The following is a 20,799-nucleotide window of genomic DNA, read 5'->3' on the forward strand; positions in this document are numbered from 1 at the left end:
CTACAGATTTGAAACCTTCCACTCGAGCTAGCTTTCAAAGACTATCACATGGTTAAGCCGAAACTGCCATTAGCTTGAGCTGGTGGACCTCCCAAAGATGGGCAAGGAAGCCTTTACCCCTACCTCCGTTACATACACACTCTAGACAGGAGCGATCACCGAGACAACCTGGTCCAAAATTTGCCAGCTTTTATAGCAGAGGGGAAGGTTCCAGAAAACTTTGGGCCAAGGCCCTGACACACCTCCAGTTTTCATTTTGAATCAAATAGATATCAAAATTTTATCATTGGTGAATAAATAAATGTACAGAATTTTTGTTTGGCTAACTCCTTAAGTTGGTGGGAAGAGATAGAAGTGTTGATAACTTTTGAACATCAAAAACAAACGCTAAACATTCCAGTTTAAGAAACCTTAACACACAAAATGTATCCTGAATTTTAATAGTTCATTTTCACCCCAGAGGGCATAACATAAGTTGGTAGTAGAGACATTGTTGAGAAATGTTCACACTATTTCCAAAATGAGTTTCAGATATCCTGATCTAGAGGGCCTTCTACAAGGCGCTAGTTTTAAATGCATGGGGCGGGTTTACCTCCGGTACAATTATTGTTATTATTATTATTATTATTATTATTATTATTATTACTACAGTAAAACCTCTGTAACGGACACCTTCGGGACCGAAAATATTGTCAGTTATGAAGGGGATCCACCCGAGATAGGGTATGAAACCGGTACCATCAAACATAAGTTGGAACACAACAACCCATGTATTGTATGCGTTCAAAAACTCTTGCAAGTAATTGTATATGGTTTTGTACAATGTTCTGCACTGTACTCGCATGAGAAAGTTGTAGATGTGCAGCTGCAGCTGTGTTTGTTTCAGACAAAAGCATTTGTATGGAAACTTCTATTTAGCACACTGTATACTATTGCCATTTACAGTGTTAAAATTAAGAACAACATGCAAGTTTTTGAAACTTAAAATCGCCGGGCTGAGTGGCTCCGACGATTGGGGCACTGGCCTTCTGACCCCAGCTTGGCAGGTTCGATCCTGGCTCAGTCCGGTGGTATTTGAAGGTGCTCAAACACGTCAGCCTCGTGTCGGTAGATTTACTGGCACATAACAGAACTTCTGCAGGACTAAATTCTGGCACCTTGGCATCTCCAAAATCCGTAAATGTAGTTAGCGGGATGTAAAGCCATTAACATTATTATTATTATTATTATTATTATTATTATTATTATTATTATTATTATTATTGAAACATCAAATCATACCTGCCAACTTTCCCGATTTAGGCGGGAGACTCCCGATTTTCGACAGTTTTACCCGCCTCCTGATTATTCTATTATTTCTCCCGATTTTAGCTTTTTTGGTGAACTTTAAACATTTGTTTTCAAATCCTACCATTTCAGCTTTTTACGCAAGTGACCGGAAGTCCTCGGCTCGTTGGCCGCTTCCGAATGATATATCGACGTTTATTAATTCGAGAAATGCGCGCGAATGTGCGATGTTTATTGATACCTGTATATCGCGACGCGTATATAGATTGTCATCTCTCGTTCTCGCGTGCTATGTTTGTGTTCGTTCACATCAGTCTAGTCGATTCTAGAGACTAGTCGCTAGATTTGGAGTCCTTTTAAGTAATTTAGTGGGAGAATTTCAAAGATAGCAAGTAGTGACTTTTCTAGAAATTTTAGGAGCCATTTGGAGACAATTCTGGCGAATTTCAATTTATTACTTGATAAAAATAACATTGCGCTCGCATAGTCATGCGGGTGCGTGATGCAATATATTAATGTATGAATTTGCTAAATAAAGTGCATGTCTGATTCACACGTGTGGAGCACGAGTTCATATCAGACAGCGATTATCTCACATACTTCCTGTGAGGGAATAGAGAGAGCCTTGTAGCCTCGTATAGAAACAGTCGTGTTTTGAGACAATAAGTGTTATAATAGAGTCTACCACAGTATTCCTGTATTGCGCAAGACATGCAGAATAAGCATTTTGGAGCAGTTGTATCTCCTGATTCCTCCCGATTTTTCCTGATTTTTGAATCTAAATCTCCTGATTTTTGGTTTTGTAAAGTTGGCAGGTATGTCAAATCAATATGTACATGTTGCAATCTCTAGTAAAACTAGTAAAGCTCTTGAAGAAATCCTTAATGTTCGTTTGCTTTGTTCACTTTGGTTTAACAATGTTATTTTCAGTATGTGCATTTAAATCTTGTCAGATTTACACCTTGCTCATAGTTCTGTTTATAATAGAATTCTTTGTCACTTAACAAAACTGAAAGCCACACTGTACGAGGTTATTGGCAGCATATTGATTCCATATTTTTTTCAAAGTCGTCATTAGCATCACCGTGAGTGTATCTTCTGTTAGCATATTCCTTATAATTTTGTCCTTGCCTTTGTTCGTATCTTGGCCTTCCGCGATAATGATATCGATTTCTATTTCCTCTGAATCTCTTATTCGTTCTGCGATATGGTACGAATCTGTTATTTTGACTATACCTTCTGCCTGAATCATTATTCCATCTACAATTACATTTTTCTTGTTCCTTTTCTCTTCCTCTACCATAATCTCTTGAATTGTTTCTTGGTCCCCTCGATTCATGGTTATTTTTATTCCCTTGCGCTATGGTATTTATTGCTTCTTCCATATTCGGGTTTCGCGTAGTTCGGCTTGTCGGGTGTGTTGAAGTCCTATCCAGCTGTCTTCGGATATTCTCCATGTCCACTGCTGTTTCGACATTAGCAGCTGCCAATAGTCTTTGTATCTCAGGTGGGAATTGTTTTTGTATAATTTTGACTGCTTCCAGCTCACTCAGTGCTGCATATAGGTCTTGGAACGTTTGGAACTGGTATGAAAAGTAGTCACAGAATTGAGTTTGTCCTGTTGCGGTATATTTTCTAGAGTACAACTCTGTTCTTAACTGTTGCTGTGTTTCTGGATTCCAAAAATGTCTTAAAAATTCAATCTTGAATTCTTCGTAACCGCGAAAGCTGTACTTAAATGCTTGATACCAAATATGTGCGTTTGAGTCCAAGTGCTTTTCAGTCTTCTGGGACTCTATTTTCTCGGAAATGTTCTTCCATCTCTCTTTAAGAACTGCTTTGGTGATAATGTTGTGGAATTGTTGAAGTGTTTGGGCCTGTCATCATATGTTTTGATAATATTTATTATCGCCGGGTTACCATTGTTATTGCTTCCGAATGTTATATCATTACTATTTTGGTTCGACTCTGCTGTTCCCGTCGACGTCTCTTTCATTAATTTGCTATTTGATTGCTTTCTGCTTTTCATTATAACTTGATATTACAGATCTTGTTGTCTGGTGTTCCACCTGTATCTCCTGTATTTACTTTCTGATTTGCTTCAATCCCTATTCTGCCTTATCTATTCTCTGATTAGCCTCATCTCTATTATGCTCCATTTCCCCCTTGATTATGACTATCTTATCTGCTATTTGGTCTCTAGCTGCTATAAAATTTACTTCCATTGATCTATTAGTAGTCTAATTCCTCCTTTTAACTTAGCTATCTTCTCCTGATATTGTTCCTGTCTCTGCTGAGAAGTAATTCTTAGCCCCTCAATATTATCTGTTAATCTTTTCATCTCCTCTTCTTTCAGGTTTTGAATGGCATTTCAATTTTCAGATAACCCTTCCTTAATTTTGTTTATTTCATCTTAAAATTCTTTATTTTTAGTCTCCATAATTTAGATCATTTTCATGCGCATATTCACTAGGTCGTTCTTAATTTCTGAAATTTCTACTCTAATTCCTCCATTTTCAATTTTTACAATTTCTCTCTCTCTCCCCTACATTTTTCTTATTTCCTATATCTGCTTCTACTGCAGTTCTTCCTGTCTTTGTTGGAATTCTTCTTTTATGTTTCCAACAATTTCCCTGATTCTCTCTTCCTCTTTATTTTGATCTTCCCTTCTTTCCCTTCTCATCTCCTCAATTCCTGCTGTTTTTTCTTCCTGCTTCCTGATCATTTCTTGCTGCTTTTCATCCTGATCATTTCTTGTAGAATTTCTAATATTCCCTTCTGTTCCCCTCTTGTTTTCTTTATTTCTATTTGATTGTTCTTTATTGCTTCATCTCTTCTCTGGAATTCCTCTTCCTGTCCTTTTTGATATTGCTCCAATTGATCTGACTTGATTCGCCACGATTTCTTCCTTTAAATCTGAGTATTGTTTCTCTAATATCCTAACAAACTCTAAAATCTTCCTAAATTATTCTCTATTCATTTATATCTACTTATAACTAAGTTTACACTTATATTCTAATAAATTAACAAACTCTTCCTTATTTGTAAATAGGTGGACTTTCATAGAGATAAATGCGGCAACTTGGATCAAACCAATCCTGAATCGAAACAATTTAGGGTCTACTCATGTTAGCTCACCTCAGTGTGATCATTAGAAATACTCTGTATTCATCAACCATCTCTAACGATATCAGTATCTAATCCTATTTTATGAAATTTCAAATTCATTCTATATCATCTTTACAAGTAATCTCTCCTGTCTCTTCTTGCCTCCTCTTCTTATTTTCGCAGTGGACGCACTAACTTTTATTCTCAGTCTCCTCTTTTTAATAGGCAATCCAAGTTTCTATGGCATCTCTCTTTTTCCAATGGCAACTCTGTCTTCTCTTCTTTAACTTTCTCTTCTCTCCTTTCTCTTTGTTGCCCACTATAAACTTTAATTATTTCTGTTCTTTCTCTTAGTGTTCCACGTTGGTGCGCCATAAATTTAAATGCACCCTTACTGCGTCCAATAACGGCGTATAAAAATTCTCCGACTACTCAGATGATCAACAAATTATTAAACAAATTAATTTAAAACGCCACCTAATCGATACTTTATTTTTTGCCTTTTGGCAGAATCATATAAACATTATCATATACAGGACATGTTTCGACCTCTTAGTGGTCATCTTCAGCTGTCTTTAAAATAGCTTAGATAAAACAATTTGATTAGTAAGTACTTTAAAATCTTAAATTACTCTCCCATGGGAACTTGTAACTATTGCTTTAAGCACTTGAAATTTGAGAGGCGGATGATTTCCAGTACATCCTAGACAGAGGAGTAAATATCCGTGGCCGTCACTATAGGACCAAGCCTACGCATCCGTACATCCTGGCTCAGCTACCAGACAGATCAACAGCTCCACCTTCAAGAGACCTGCCCCTGCTGCAGCAGCAGACTTCGAGTTCTCTCCCTACCACCACCACCACTTCTGTCCATATCTTCCCCCCCCCCCCCCCACCGTCCCGACCACGACTACAGTTATGTCCCATCCCTCCCCCAACGTTCCTACAACCGCCACAATCATGTCCCACCCCTCCCCTCTTAGGACGTTTCCTCTCACCGCCCCCTTAACTAAGTCCTCAGAATGCGCTCCAGCCTCCTGCCAAGGAAACTACCACTTGTACTCCAGCCGATACAGCAAGCCCAACACCGCCATCACCGCCGCCCGATCACAATAGCACCTACAGCTGCGTCGTGCAAGGTGTGAACCCCAGAATACCAACTGATGCCATAGCCCACGAACTCCGCCAGGCAGGACTACCCATAAGAAGAGCATTTCGGATTTGCAATGAAGAAGGACCTACCTGGAGGCGCTGTGAACACCCAGGATACGCAGTTCTCTTTCAGTCTGAAAGTTAATTAAGGGATGAAAAGCTCTGTGGTGTCAGGCCGATATGCTTTTTTGAGGCCGGCGGGGTGCGAGAATTAAAGGTGAGCAGTCACCCGGCCAGGCGAAAAAATGAGGCATTGATGCCACTGGAGTAGTCCACAATTAAAGACGTAGCCTGTAAGAGAAGAGACGTGTGTGTAACATCCAGTTCCTGCTGAATTCTGCTTTTTAAAGAGCACACCAAAGCAACCTGTACACGATGTGCAGATGAAGTCGTGGACACAGACTAGAACTGTTATCCAGCATCGAAAAGAATTATTCAACAAAATTTATTTTCTGTAATTTTTATTTTATTTTTAATTTTTTTATAACTTTGTGCAGTACTTTCTTTTAAATATTGTACTTCATTTTCAGAATACATTTTGGACTTGAATTGTGGCCAATTTGCTCATGCATGACCTCTCGGAGCTCTTTGAAAACTCGCGTAATTTCACCAGATATTGCAAAGAAATTATTTTTTTACATTGAGAAAATATTTTTACTGGGTAATTATGTTAGTACTGGTTGAAAGACAGTTGAACAGGGTACATATTTATATTGTTAACAGAGCATTCACTGCCAAAAGGAAAATAGCAGCTCAGGAAAATATTAAGCGTTAGCAATTTGCCTTCCCGCGACCTCTCGCGTGTTAATATACATACAGTAGATGTTTCATGACATAACATCGCAAATAATACGGTCACGATTAATACTAAACAGTCTGTACAGATCTACGTAAATAATACTAATATACGTAAACTACTTCGTAGCCACATCTCACAAATAATAATAATAATAATAATAATAATAATAATAATAATCATATATTAATTTTATTATTATATTATCAAGCTCGATATTTCCATTATTTACCCATGGGTTAGAGAATTGTTTACTAGTTATACTAGTCCATTACACTTGCATCATACTGAAACTGATTCGTCCCCTAGTGTAAACTGACTGTAGTATTCTCCTCACTTCCTCGTTGGTACTGCAAAGTTTTTCTGTTTATCAATGCTGGTTATATTTCAATGTCACTTTTTTTTTTTTTCGTGTAACAATATTAATAAAAATTCACTTTTGAGTCAAATGGAGTGGAGAGCTTCAGGAGTGGGATATTATGTCAAAATCAAGAACTGCACAAAGGAATGTCCAATGGTGAATATATTGGGAATTGCTGCTGCTATCCAAATTTTTTAATATCATTACATACCTTAACTGCATCAGATTCTTAGCGCATACATTGCAGACAGTGACTTAATAATGTCATTTCTTGTATTCTAATCTAGTGGACTGTTCCACAGGTTGTAATATCTACCTCCACTATTCAAGGTCATGCAATCAGTTTGGTTGTGAGAACTGCACCTGCATCAGTTAAAAGTCAAATACGCTAAGAAACTGAATATTTTGAAGTTTCTTAGTGGTGCTGTGAAGGTGGCAGAACATATGGTGCTCCTGTGATGGCACATACTTTATTCAGATTAGACTATGGCAGTGCAGCAAATGGATTAGCAAGGTAAAGTGTTTTTGTGAAACTGAATAGCATCCACCACAGTTGAGTTAGGTTGGTAACTGGAGCAATCCGTACAAACCCCATTGCTAGCCTGCTCACTGAAATTGGTGTGCCCCGTTTACACCTGAGGCGCCAGCAAATGCTGTTGCTCTGTGCTGTGAATTTGCAACAGATGCCACTTCACCTAAACTATCCCTGCATATTGCGCAATAGAAACTGTCTGCTGTATGTTGCTTATCCACGAACAACGCTGCCAGTTGGTATACGCTTGATAGGGGTTTCAGGTTGATGTACCTTCAGTTCCTTGTCTTGTTAGACGGCCAAGTAAGGTACCTCCGTGTTAATACATCGACCCGAAATCATCCTGGATCTGCGTTCTGGCCCAAGAGTGATCATGGTCCCCTCCATTTATTGAAGGCTCGTCCTGTCCTTTGTTAGCCGGTATCCAGGTTCATTAGTTACTTACACAGATGATTTGAGGGCAGAAGCGAAATTAGGCTGTATGTTTATTGTGGATTATAAGAGGTTTCTTTTTCCATTACCATAATAAACCTATAGAGTGTACACAGCAGAGCTCTATGCTATATTTGAATCTCTACGGTACTTGCTGTCCAGTGAACGTCAGCGCGTTCTGCTGTATACTGACTGCTTGAGCTCATTACAATCTGTAAAATGTAACAAAGGCTTTTCAGTCTGTCAAACACACAGCAAATACAATGTAAATTAAAACACTATAAACATATCTGTAAAACACACACTAACATACATTTAACTAAGTCAACACTGGAAAACATGGCTTCATTTTTAACAAATCATTACAATCTGTTGATACAAGTTTTCTGCTGTATCCTCTGGTGCAGTTGATCCATGACCTGCTGGCTGGGTGTTGGAGGGTTAGCACCAGAACAACTTTTCTGTGGTTTTCAAGCCAAATGGGTATAGCAAGAAATAAGTTAGGAGATGGTCACATTGCTCCCGTTGCCGTACAAGGTTCCAGCCAATGATACTCATTCTCAGCTGATATATTTGCTAATATCCTATTGGGAGCTGGAGCAGCAGGCCACCCCTCTTTCAAATAAGCTGAGGATAATGAATGGAACTACGAAGGTATTGAAGACTTCCCTTTGAGTTTCTTGGAGAGAAGCAGTGGTATAGTCGCCTTCAGATCGGCTGTGGTATAGCAACACACTCTACTTACTGAAGGGAGAAGCCCTTGCCCCCTCGGTGTGTATTTGCGGTGGTCATCTGACCAAAGTACGCGGACCTGGCCAATCTACACCGTAACTACCAAGTACCATCTCCCCCATTCAAAGAGATGGCGAGCGCTGGGCTGAGTGGCTCAGACTGTTGAGGCGCTGGCCGTCTGACCCCAACTTTGCAGGTTCGATCCTGACTCAGTCCGGTGGTATTTCAAGGTGCTGAGATACGTCAGCCTCGTTTCTGTAGATTTACTGGCACATAAAAGAACTGCTGTGGGACTAAATTCCAGCACTTCAGTGTCTCCGAAAACTGTAGAAGTAGTTAGTGAGATGTAAAACAAATAACATTAGAGATGGCGATCAGTCAGTAGACCTCGTCATTCATTTGAGGGATAATGGTTTGTTTTGTTGTTTATAAAAGTGAAGTTCCTATTTGTTTTTCATTTATAATTTGTTTTACTACATTTTTATTCTATTTTCTAAGTTTCTATTTATGTGTGTATTTTTAAAATTTTTCTTTTAATTTGACTGAATTACGTGATTTCCTTTTAAAGGCAATGCTTAACTTCAATGTTTTATATTTTAATATGTTTTCAGATCATTTTGTAGGGAAGTAAGGCATTATAAATTAGATCCACTGAATATTTTTAATTCATAGTAGTTTTCATCATCATAATTTTTAAAATCCTAGTCAGTGGGTTATTTTAAATTATAATTTGTCATTTCTTGTACTATTAGGGGACAATGACCTAGATGTTAGGTCCCTTTAAACAAGCATCTTAATCATTTTGATGCCATATAACCTTTCTCTTTTAGGTGGGTCAGTTTGATAACTGCATTCCTCAGCACCACCACCACCTTCAGTCATATGCTTCGTATTTGACGCAGCCTCAACCTGCGGGCTTTCCTTCGCAGCAGAGTCCATTAACTGTTCCTTCTGTGCACACGACTCACTATGCCCATCCACATCATTTACAGCCTCAGGTAAAGAAGAAAATGTATTTTACTTGAGCCTTTAAAATTTCCTGCACTGATGTAGACAATGACACACAGTTGTCACCTTTGACAGAACAGAGGTATCACATGTTGATATTTATGATGTCTATGAACTAGGTATCTTACAGATACTGTGTCAAATCAGACATTGCTATTTGGTTCCAGTCGGTCAATAAAATGTGTTTAAATGCTTCCATAAAACATTCCTCATCAAGTGTGTGGAGTTGTATTATCCCGCATGATTCAGGACTGGATATTAGCCAGTTTGCATGAATGGAATGCTCCCAGGTTTTGCCCTGACATTCAGATGCCTTGAATGGCTCTTGAATTCTGTGTAGCCATTAATTCTTTCTTGTATCATGATGGATCTTTCACCAGTGTATTGCCTCTGGGGAGCAGAGGTAGCGTAATCTTCACCTGACTGACTGTGATATGCCCAGAAGACTTGCCACTCACTTGCATGCTAATAGGAATGTAGGCAGAGAAAGTTTGCGCCAGATAGCGCTTGTGTAGTACCAGGTAAGTGCAAGGTGATAGCCTTACATTTCTCCCAGTCAGCTGCGAGTAATGTATAGAATGTGACAGTTTTCTGGGCTAAAGTTGATTTTATCTTCTCTGATTGTACTCCAAGACTATTAATTAATTGTATAGGTATATCCCTAGTATATTACGGATGATTTTCAGCATTTAAGCGTTAAACAGCTGCAAAATGAGCTACGGACCAGAGACGCTAAAACTAGCGGGAGGAAGGAAGAATGAGTGCAGTGGTAATTACAAAATTCTAACACGGGTTATTACCCAAGTAATGAATAGGAGTCAGCATGCCTTTTCCTAAAGATTACAATTACTTGAGTATTGTACATTGATAAATATATAAATAAACCTCCAAAAGATTTAAATCATAAATAGAGATTTAAATACGCACTTGCTCCCCTTGCTTATAGACTTCGATTCATGTATTTTGTAAAGGTTGATGGCTTACATGAAACTGCAGATACTGCCTTGTCCACCACCAAGGCATGTGGATTTCTTGAGTTTCCCAGTGCCGGTTCCTTTGAAGATTTGACCATCAGCCATAAGGTGAAGATCACTATCACAAATTTGCATTTGATGGATTATTTCGTATTTAGAAAATCGGAAATAGATGGAGCACTTGTTTCCAACTACAAATCATTGTGTTATGCTGGATACAGACTTTTCAGTGAAAAGTTTGTTTTGTTTATAAAAGGTTAATTTCAATCAGGTGAAATTCTGAAAAGCAGTGCTGTGAAATCCGAGACACAAAACATAAGACCTATAGTGTGAAGCTTATTTTAGGAGTACCTGGTGACATAGGAGGAGAATGTGAATGTTTTGCTGGAGCAGGCCCCAAGGCATGTTGTAAGCATATTGCAGCTGTAAGCTATGTATTAGAGCACTTACCCAAGACTGATATTATTCAGTGTTCAGAAACATTCAGCCAAAATTTATAAACTTTAGAGCATCCCCCTACCAAATGGTTGAGGCCAGTTACCCCTATGAAAGAGGAATGTTTGCCCTTGGAACAAGTTTTGCTATTATAATCTCATTTGCACCAGTTATAACTCTAGTTGAGGGATATTTCTGTCTAAAAGCAAGGGGGCTGTTTTCAAGGACATTTTTTTCTATCAGGCCAAATGTTCAACTCTTTAAATTGGCTGTACATGAAATTAATCCAAACATTAAATATTCTACCAACAGTAGTTTTATGGATTCCAAAGTTAAGGCCTAGTTCCTTGTTTTTGTTGTGTTCATGGTCCATGGAAAAAACAGTGGAACAGTGCTCGGTTTTAATCTTGCTCTCTCACCTTTAAATACAAACTCATAAATTCGGTGGTTGTAATCAAAATGCCTAATCAGTTTATAGGTAGAAAATAGGAATTATTTCCCTTCGTAAATTGCACTTACCCAACAGTTTTCGTGAATTCACCTGGTTGAAAATAATGGGAACACACTTTAATATTTTCGGTCAGATTCTTCTCACTGAAATTTTTCCTTCTAATAGCATGTAATCATTTCTTCCTCATTGCTTTATTTTGAGGAAACTGTTGAAACAAAAATGGGCTTCCCTCATTTTTGCAAAGAGGAACACTGCAATAGCTCGGCATAGTCATGAAAATAATTTAAACAACCGGATATTTAGCAGCATGAGTACACAGGAGACAAATGAAGAGCGCATTGCGCTTACCCAGTACAACAGCAGTGCGCTCTATCGGTGCTAGTTCTATACATCCTTATTGTGACGAGAAAAAAAAAGTTTTGATTAACACAACATCCATTGTTTCTCAGTCTAATTTTGCATGAACTCTGTCTAGAGAGAATGGGCACCAATCCAGAGCACACGGCTCTGAGACATTTATAAATAGACCCTTGAATTTCCCAGGGGTGGGGTGATGAGACACTAATCAAGTGTTTTTTTTGAGAGGAAAACAAGGAGAATTAACGTGATTTGATTGAATTTCAAAAGAACCAAAAACAGTGATTGATTGAAATTAAAAATGGAATGACTTAGAACTAAAATTTGACTTTAATTAAAGATTGAAAATAAAAACTCAGAGATTTGCATAGATTTACATAAAGGCTTGCCAATATTGTAGCTTCTCTCATCTGGGCTCCTTCTGTGGTTGCGGATTCCTTGCGGTCATCTGTAGTAGAGTGGGTCATCTCGCCAGTTTGATACCAGTCCTGCCACTTGAGTGCATCATTCACTAATTAAACGATGTCTTGGCTAACTTTATCACTTCCTATTATGCCAATAATCATTGCAAGAATATCAGCCCTGATATATAAACCACCATGGGTATGTTTTTATGGAGAGAATACCAGATAGGAATTCTTCCAAGTTATGGAACTCCGTAAATATATATCAAATTCTAACTGTACTTGGAACAAGGATTAACAAGTCTTGATTTAAAGGTCGGTCCATTCCTTACTAGAAATACTGACTGCAAGCAGTCCCAGAAAGTTAATCAGTATGACAAGTGCTAAGTGATCGAGATAGTGAGAACTAAGGCACCATGGAATGGGTAATTCATATATAGGAGTGAAAATCACTCCCACTTGGTTGTCTGTCACATGTTTGAATTACATTGTAGTTCTTCCCCTCATCTTTCTTCAGTGCCTCATGGAAAAGTCTCAGATAGCCACCTACTGATAGGGTGAAATCTCCCACTGCAGTGTCATCATGACACTACGTAGAGTAGATGGGTGCTGACATTTTCAAAAAAACCAAGCCAGAATTCAGAAATTGTTGTTGAGATTCAAGGTTGCATGATGTAGATTTAGGAGAATTTTTCCTTGTTCGGCCTGTGTCCTTCAGCATGATGAAATAACAGTTTGAGGAAATAGTTGCAAGAGAAATACTTTGTGTCCCAAGACCCTACTGTAAGAAAGATAGTTTGGCTCTTGTTATCAGCGACTATTATTATTATTATTATTATTATTATTATTATTATTATTATTATTATTATTATTATTATTATTATTATCGTATCAGAAACGTACATATTGTACACAGTTATAATTGCTATATTTCATTTGCCCAGAACTTGGCCACTTCCAATGCAATTTTTGATGCTTGATACAGTTTATCTTCTGTGCAGGAGGCTGGACATGGTAGACATTGGAGCATATGTTGGACAATCTGGTCTTCTCCACAGTCACATTGAATTTTTTCTTGATCTATGTAGCTCTGTCTTGCCAAATTAACCTTGGATCTGCCAACTCCAGATCTCAGTCTATTCAGGAACTTCCAGATCCTCCATTCTTTATTGTGGCCAGGAGATAGTTTCAGAAAATCTTACCAACCAGGGGGAAGGTATGATGTAGCCCTCCATAATTGCAACCTGGCTTTTTCAGTAGTGGTTCTAAGTTCCTTCAAAGTTCTGAGAAAACTCTTCCTTGACTTCAGTCGTTGCAGATGCGGTTCATGCCCATATAGAGGATGGATCCTTTCCTGTTCCTTTGTCTTTCGTTCCTTGTTTGAATCTATTTCTCTTCGAACAAAAGGAGGTGCTATTCCTACAAGGTGGTAGAGCCATTCGACTGGAGTGGATTTCAACCAGCCTGTTATAATTCTGCAAGTGTCGTTGAGAGCTATATCCACCTGTTTGGCATATGTTGAATTATACCAAACAGGACATGTATACTCTGCCGCAGAAGTTCGGATCGTTTCAGGTTGGCTACCCCACTGATCCGGCCAATTTCCATAAAGGATTGTTCCTGGTGGAGACTTTAGATTTGCAGTTCATGCAGTGCTTCTTGAAGGTTAGAGATCTATCAAGTGTCAATCCTAGATATTTTGGAGACTCGCAGTGTTCCAGTTTGACCACTGACCATACTATCTTTAACTTGGGAGTAGCTTCCCTGTTTCTTAGATGAAAAGCACACACTTGTGTCTTTGAGGGGTTTGATTTGGTTGAAGCTGGTTTGTGCTGTAATATCTAGAAAGATCATTAAAGGAATCCTTGAGAGTATTCTCCACTGATTCAAAATCTGTCCACTGGGTGGCTAAAGCGAGGTCATCAGCATACAAGAAACTACTGCAATTGGGGGCTATGGGTTGGTCGTCCATGTATATATTGAACAGAATTGGAGCGAGCACACTTCATTGCAGAAGACAGTTTTTCTGTAGCCTCCATCGACTACGCTGTTCTTGGAAATCAACAAAGAATCTATGATTCTGCAAAAGAGTGGCAATGAGTCTCGTTAGGTTCAAGTCCTTAGTTAGATTGTAGACCTCGAGTAGTAGTAGCTGTTGGTTGACAGTGTCGTATGCTGCTAATAAATCAACAAATACCACTTCTGTCGCCTTACCAGCCTCAAACACATCTTCTATAAACTGTGTGAGGTTTAACAATTGTCCGGTACAGATTTTACCAGGATGAAATCCAGATTGCTGAGGTATAAGTAATGGATCAATTACAGATAATAAATCATTTAAGATCAGTCTTTCCAGCCGTTTGTAAAGGTGACATAGTACTGCAGTTGGTCTAAAATATTTTGGATTATTCCCTTCTTTGACAGGTTTCAGCAAGGCAATCATTCGACTCTTCCGCCATATCTTTGGAATTTGGTTTCTGCTCATACAGTTATTGAAGAGTTAGAGAATCCATTTCTTTGTCATTAAGCCAAACAGTTCGTATATCATCCAAGCCAGCTGATTTTCCATTTTTACTCTGTTTGATAGCCTTCTCTAATTCCTCCATGCTGAATGATGATGTGAGGTCGTCGCTCTGCTCATGCTCTTCTCTTTGCAATTTCAGTTTTTGTGATTTATGGGTTGCTTTCCCCTTCAGCAGTAACTGGTGTGCTATTTGGTTAGCAGTGATATTATGACGTGCAGTGGTCTTGGTCGGGTCATTGCTTAGACGTCTCAGAAGTCTTCAGTCTTTATGACTGTCTCTTTTCAGATCCAAGTTTTCAATAGTTTGTATCCACTGATCCCGTTTGGTCTCTCTAATAGAGGAAATAAGCTTGTTCCCTGCTTCCACGGTTGCTTCACTGAAAGGGTTTTTTTTTTTCAAATAAGTTCCTGTATTCTGCTAGTAGGGTGGCTTGATCTGAAGTAAGCCCGGGGATATAAGATGTTTGACAGCCACGAGAGATAGACATCCTTGAGCATCTCTTTACAGCTGTGTGGTGACGGTGTCACAACAACTGGGTACTAGTTCTATAGCAGATACTTCGGCATCCAGCAATTCCGAAAATCTTGACCAGTCTGCTTCACCTCCGAAAGGATATCTTCTGGGTCTTATAGCAGCAAATACTTGGCACATTATTGCTCTATGCTGTGAATTTGGTATTGGGGAACACACATTTTACACATTGTTGGCTGATATTGCTGCTGCCAAATATGAGGTCAGGATTTTAAGCTCTCCTCCACCTGTCGCTGTTGAAGGATCCAGGTAGTTTTTCATCATGTATTAAAGTCAGGTGGCTTATTTCTGCACATTCTTATACTGCTGTCCCATTCTCATCTTCATGGTCATAGCCTCAAACAATACTATGGCTGTTGAAATTACCAATCACAATCTGCACATGTTTGTTTCCAAAATTGGATGCTTTGTTTACAGTGAATTCAGCACCAGGTGGTTTATAAAGGGATGAAATGGTGCAATTAGTTGTTTCTACAGTAAGGATTTCTATGTTTTCCTCTGTAAATGCTGTGGATGAAATCTGGGTGAACAAAAGTAGCACTTCAGTATTTATGATGCGATCTTTCTATGGCGAGACACATTCCATCTATTTTTGGCCTGCGCATATCACAACTTCTATGTCTCCTGTATGCACAGTATATGGCATTGGTGCTTACTGCATAGTTCTTGTAGCAGCTCTTCTTTGGCTGGTGTTATGCCTCTATGTTAACAGAGATAATAGTTAACTGTGGCTCTGAAAAGGGCTGAGGTGTGGAGGTTTCTGATGTGAAAGGATCAGCTGTCAGGTTATTCATTATCTGACACCCAGGATACGCCCGATTGCTTTTATTATCTTGATCACAAATCGTCGCAATCTTCAGGGAGGCTCCTTTCGTGTACCCCATAATACAATATAATGGAATGATCAGAAACCTGTACGAAAGAAAAATCCGATAAATATATACGTACACATTATAAATTATATTAAATAGAGAGAATATACACAAATTAAGTACATTACACTTGGTACAATAGTTCAGTGGTCTGTAACAACTAGGCATTACATGACTCCACACTTAAACATAACCATCATTCTGGGCAAGATAGAAGCTAGGGTCATCGACAAGCAGAACATGCCACTATTAGGGAATTACCATATTTCCTCATGTATTTACCCCCCCCCCCCTTGCGCATTAGATCCCTCCTGACTTATTGAGACATAGAAAATGAAAATATTAAAGCTCTCATAAGATCCACCAATGTAATTCTTCAGAGAATGACGACGATTCTGCTTTGTAGAGGGTACTGGCTGTACTGCAGCTCCAATAACATCGCATAGATAGGTGAATAGTTGCATCCGTCGTACCGTGCATTGCAAGCACGTGTTAGTCGTGCATTACATCTTGGGTTTTTTAGTAAAAAAATTTCCTCCTTTACATTGTAATGGTTAACACAATCATCTGCAATTTTCAAGTTAGACTCACATAATTGCCAGAGATTTAAGAATAGTGGGGAGGTTAGTATGCGGTAATATGGTACATGCAGGTCACGTCTGTTTGGGGTGTGCCTGAAAAGAGCTGCACAACCTCGGGTTGAGGATGAAAATTTACTTTACCTAAGAAATATTCACGGATGCTGCTATTAATATAGCAGGAGACATCATTAACCCTGTGATCATTAACACACTGCTACCTGGCCCATCTGACACAACTGGCTTTTGAGGCTGGAAGATTTTGCCAGAGACATGGAGTTCTTGCAGGGAATCATTCAAATAATTGCAGTTAAACTTGTAATGAGAATGCACTCAAACTTATATCTTTTCACTGGCCCTTTTAGTAATTCTTCAGGGTGTGGAAACTTGCTCCCCTGTGCAACGCATATAACTTGTGGATGAAACGTGTTTTGCTCTTTGGCTTCTTTGCAGCACAAATTCTGCAGGATTTCTGGGGAATTTTCTTCACACCTGTGCTGACAATTTTGTCAGTGATGTTTCCTCATCTCTCCTGAAAGTCTGCCTGGTGGGACTTGCCTTGGTGCTCTTTCAATTGGTGGTCCGGTTGTTCATTCTTAAGTGTCAGTTTGTGGGGTTGAACTGTCACTCAACCATTCCTTAGCAAGAGCAAGCATGTATACTTTGTAAGGGATTTTTAGCAGTGGATTTACCTGTCTACACATTCCAAATGAATCGACTAAAACACAGTAGAAGGTACTTCATGGATCTCTTTGTCCACTTAACTGTCTTCCTAAGCATTGGGCAGTAAGAGATGTACTGACTGATCTGCGTGGTTTGCTCCCTTCATAACCAGTTATAATCAAAAACAGATTACAACTTATTATAATCTCTTAGCTTCATTATCCATAGTGATGATTCTAGTAATATATATATAAAATAACTTGTCCTGACTGACTGACTGACTGACTGATTCATCATCGCCGAGCCAAAACTACTGGACATAGAGAAATGAAATTTTGGGCATAGATTCATACTAAGATGTAGGTGCTCGCTAAGAGAGGATTTTTGATATTCCTTTTTTAAGGGGGTGGAAAGGGGGTTGAAATTTTAAAATGAGTGTATCTATATCTAAAAACTTTGAAAGTTTACAGATGTAAAAATAGGTATTTAGAATCTCCTTTAAAAATAAGGAAAAACATATTTTTTTGTTTCAGAAAATCCCAATAGGAGGGGTGAATATCGGTGAAAAAGGGGTTGAATGCCTTTAATCATAATACCAGTACATAGATCTCAGAAACTGAAGATATTACAGACCTGTAAATTGGTACTTTTGATCTCTTTTAAAAATAAAGAAACACGTATTTTTTTGTTTGAGGAAAATCCAATTAATGGGAGGGTGAAAAGGGGGGGGGGTGATTTTTAAAAACAGTGCATCTATATCTCAAAACTTCTAAAGTTTACAGATGTAAAAATAGGTATTTAGAATCTTCATTAAAACTAAAGAAACGTGTATTTTTTTGTTTTCGGAAAATCCCAATAGGAGGGATGAAAATGGGTGAAAAATGGATTGAATGCCTTTTATGAGGATACTTATCTCTCAGAAACTGGCGATATTACAGACCTGAAAACTGGTATTTAGAATCTCCTTTAAAAATAAAGAAACACATATTTTTTTGTTGTCGGAAAAACCCCATGGGAAGGGTGGAAAAGGGGGGACAAGGGGTTGAATGCCTTTAATGAGGCTACTTATATTTCAGAACCTGAAGATATTACAGACCTGAAAATTGGTATTTGGGATATACTTTAAAAATAAAGAAGCAGGTATTTCTTCGTTTTTCGAATATCCAATTGAGGGTTGAAAAGGGGGGTGAATTTTCAAATTAAAACTTTAAAAGTTTAAACATGTAAAAATTGGTATTTAGAATCTCCTTTAAAAATAAAGGAACACGCATTTTTTGTTTTCTGTAAATCCCAATAGGAGGGGTGTAAAAGGGTTGAATCCCTTTATGAGGATACATATATCTCAGAAACTGAAGATGTTACAGAACTGAAAATTTGTATATGGGATCTCCTTTAAAAATAAACACGTATTTTTTGTTTTTGGAAAATCCAATTAATGGCGGTTAAACTGTAGTGACAAATTGGGGTGAATTTTTTGAAAGACTATATCTACAGAATATCTGAGAAAGGTAAAATGTTAGACGTAAAAAGTGGGTATTTGTAATTTCCTGTGAATGTAAAGAAACATAGGTGATTTGTTTTTGGAAACTCCCTATAAGGGGAAATAAAAAGGGGTGAAATTTTAAAATGAGAATTTCTACAGTATGAATAAAAAAACTTAACATGTTACAGAAGTGAAAATGGTATTTTTATCTCTATTAGAAACAAAGAAACGTGTATTTTTAGTTTTTGGAAATACCACTTGGGCGGAAGGGGTGGGGGGTGGGGGGGTGTGTGTAAAAGTGACTGAAATTGGTGTCGATTTCTTTCAGTTAGGCTACTGATATCTCAAAAATGAAGATGTTACAGACGTGAAAATTGGTATTTGGCTCTCCTTTAAAAACAAAGAAAAACGCGTTTTGAAGGGGAAACCATCTTGGGTGGCGGGAGTGAAAAGGAGTTGAATTCCTTTCATGAGGACACACTAATCAAAAACTGAAGAAGTTAAGAGTCGTGATAATTGGTGTTTAGAAGATCATTTACTATTAAAGAAACAAGAATTTTTTTCCGGAAATTCACCTGCGGGGGGGAGGTTGAAAGGAAGTGAAAAAAGGTTAATTATTTTTATGGGGATACTTATATCTCAAAACTGAAGGTAATAGACGTGAATGTTGGTGTTTGGAATCTCCTTTAAACATAAAGAAACGCCTTCTTTTAATTTTTCTTTGGGGGGGGGGGGGTAAATGAACTTAACGGCGGTGATGTGTAAAAGGTGGTGAGACCAATTGATTTTACTGTTCATAATGTACTTATAAGGAGCCTCCGTTGCTCACTCGGCACCACGCCGGCTTCTCATAGCTGGGTTCCGTGGTTCAAATCCCGATCTCTCCATGTGATATTCGTGCTGGACAAATCGGAGGCGGGACAGTTTTTTCTCCGGATACTCCGGTGTTCCCTGTCATCATTCATTCCAGCAACACTGTCCAATATTTAATTTCATTTGGCATTCATCGCTCATTGCCCCAGAGGAGTGCTTCGGCAGCCAGCACAGTTCCTATTGTTGCCACTAGATGGGGCTTTATTCATTCCATTCCTGACCCTGTCGAATGACTGGAAACAAGCTGTAGATTTTTGATTTTCTTATTCTGATCATAAACCGATCATTTTTAATCTTTCCTGTGTTCGATTTCAACAGCCATCTTTACCTTCGGAAAACATTCTTAGATTACAGTAGACTCTCCTGGCATATAAATAGAAATTTAAACACATTTGAAATAAACGATAGGAATGAGATTGACCGTCAAAATTATTCACCTCTATAATAAGGTCAATAATGCACGGAAGTATGTCATTCGTTTCGCTAGAAATCCCGCACGCTTGCCTACGCGCGACAATGGTGCTGGTCACATTGTCAACAATGACAATGGTAGCAGACGTAATTTACCGCCAAGTAGCGGTCTTGCATCTTGCTGTTGGGTCCGGAACATCTAATGATGATGATAATAATAAAATAATAATAATCTTCTGGACCGTTGTCAAATTGTGCGGACTGCGCTGGGAACGGGTCTTGGCCTGGTAATGACTACGAATACAGTCAAGCCGCCAAGGCACCCGGATCTCCTTCAGGATTTGATCCATACTAAAAATGCTTATAGGAAAAGATGGCAAAGATTTAGGGTACATGTAATTAATCTCATAATGGAACCGTATTGAGGATAATGTATTAAAATTATAAAATTCTTTTATTAACAACCACCTACTCAATACAATATAATACACTTATTGAATTATAAAATAATCATGAGGTGTCTTAAAAAATGGCTTAAATAACCGAACATGTTTCGTTCGGCATTGCGAACATCATCAGCCGTTAGTACAAAGACTAAGGTCAGGGCCCTGAACTTAAGTGATTAAAATTGTTAAAAGAATAATAGTGTTGTAATAAAAAGTAATGATAACATTAGACTTGATTAGTAAGAGTATGTACAGATCAACAGCAAGAATTTATGGTGAAATACATTGAACGATGGCAGTCTGTGGAGTTAAAAACAATCATGGGGTTGTTAAAGTAAAAAACAAAAATAGATATTCTAGAAAATTAAAATATACGTCAATGTGTGAA

At 38.3% G+C, this 20,799-nt stretch overlaps 1 protein-coding gene across 1 annotated transcript in view; it reads left to right on the plus strand.

The window, feature by feature from the left end:
- The window catches only part of LOC136864016 (RING finger protein 44), a 344,632-nt gene that overhangs the window by 170,787 nt on the left and 153,046 nt on the right, over positions 1–20,799 (plus strand). The window contains exon 8 of the mRNA XM_067140516.2: positions 9,231–9,398. Within this exon, the coding sequence (XP_066996617.2) occupies positions 9,231–9,398 (168 nt within the window). The remainder of the gene's footprint in view (positions 1–9,230; positions 9,399–20,799) is intronic.

The sequence above is a fragment of the Anabrus simplex genome, chromosome 2 (assembly GCF_040414725.1).
Source record: "Anabrus simplex isolate iqAnaSimp1 chromosome 2, ASM4041472v1, whole genome shotgun sequence".
Lineage (NCBI taxonomy): Eukaryota > Metazoa > Arthropoda > Insecta > Orthoptera > Tettigoniidae > Anabrus > Anabrus simplex.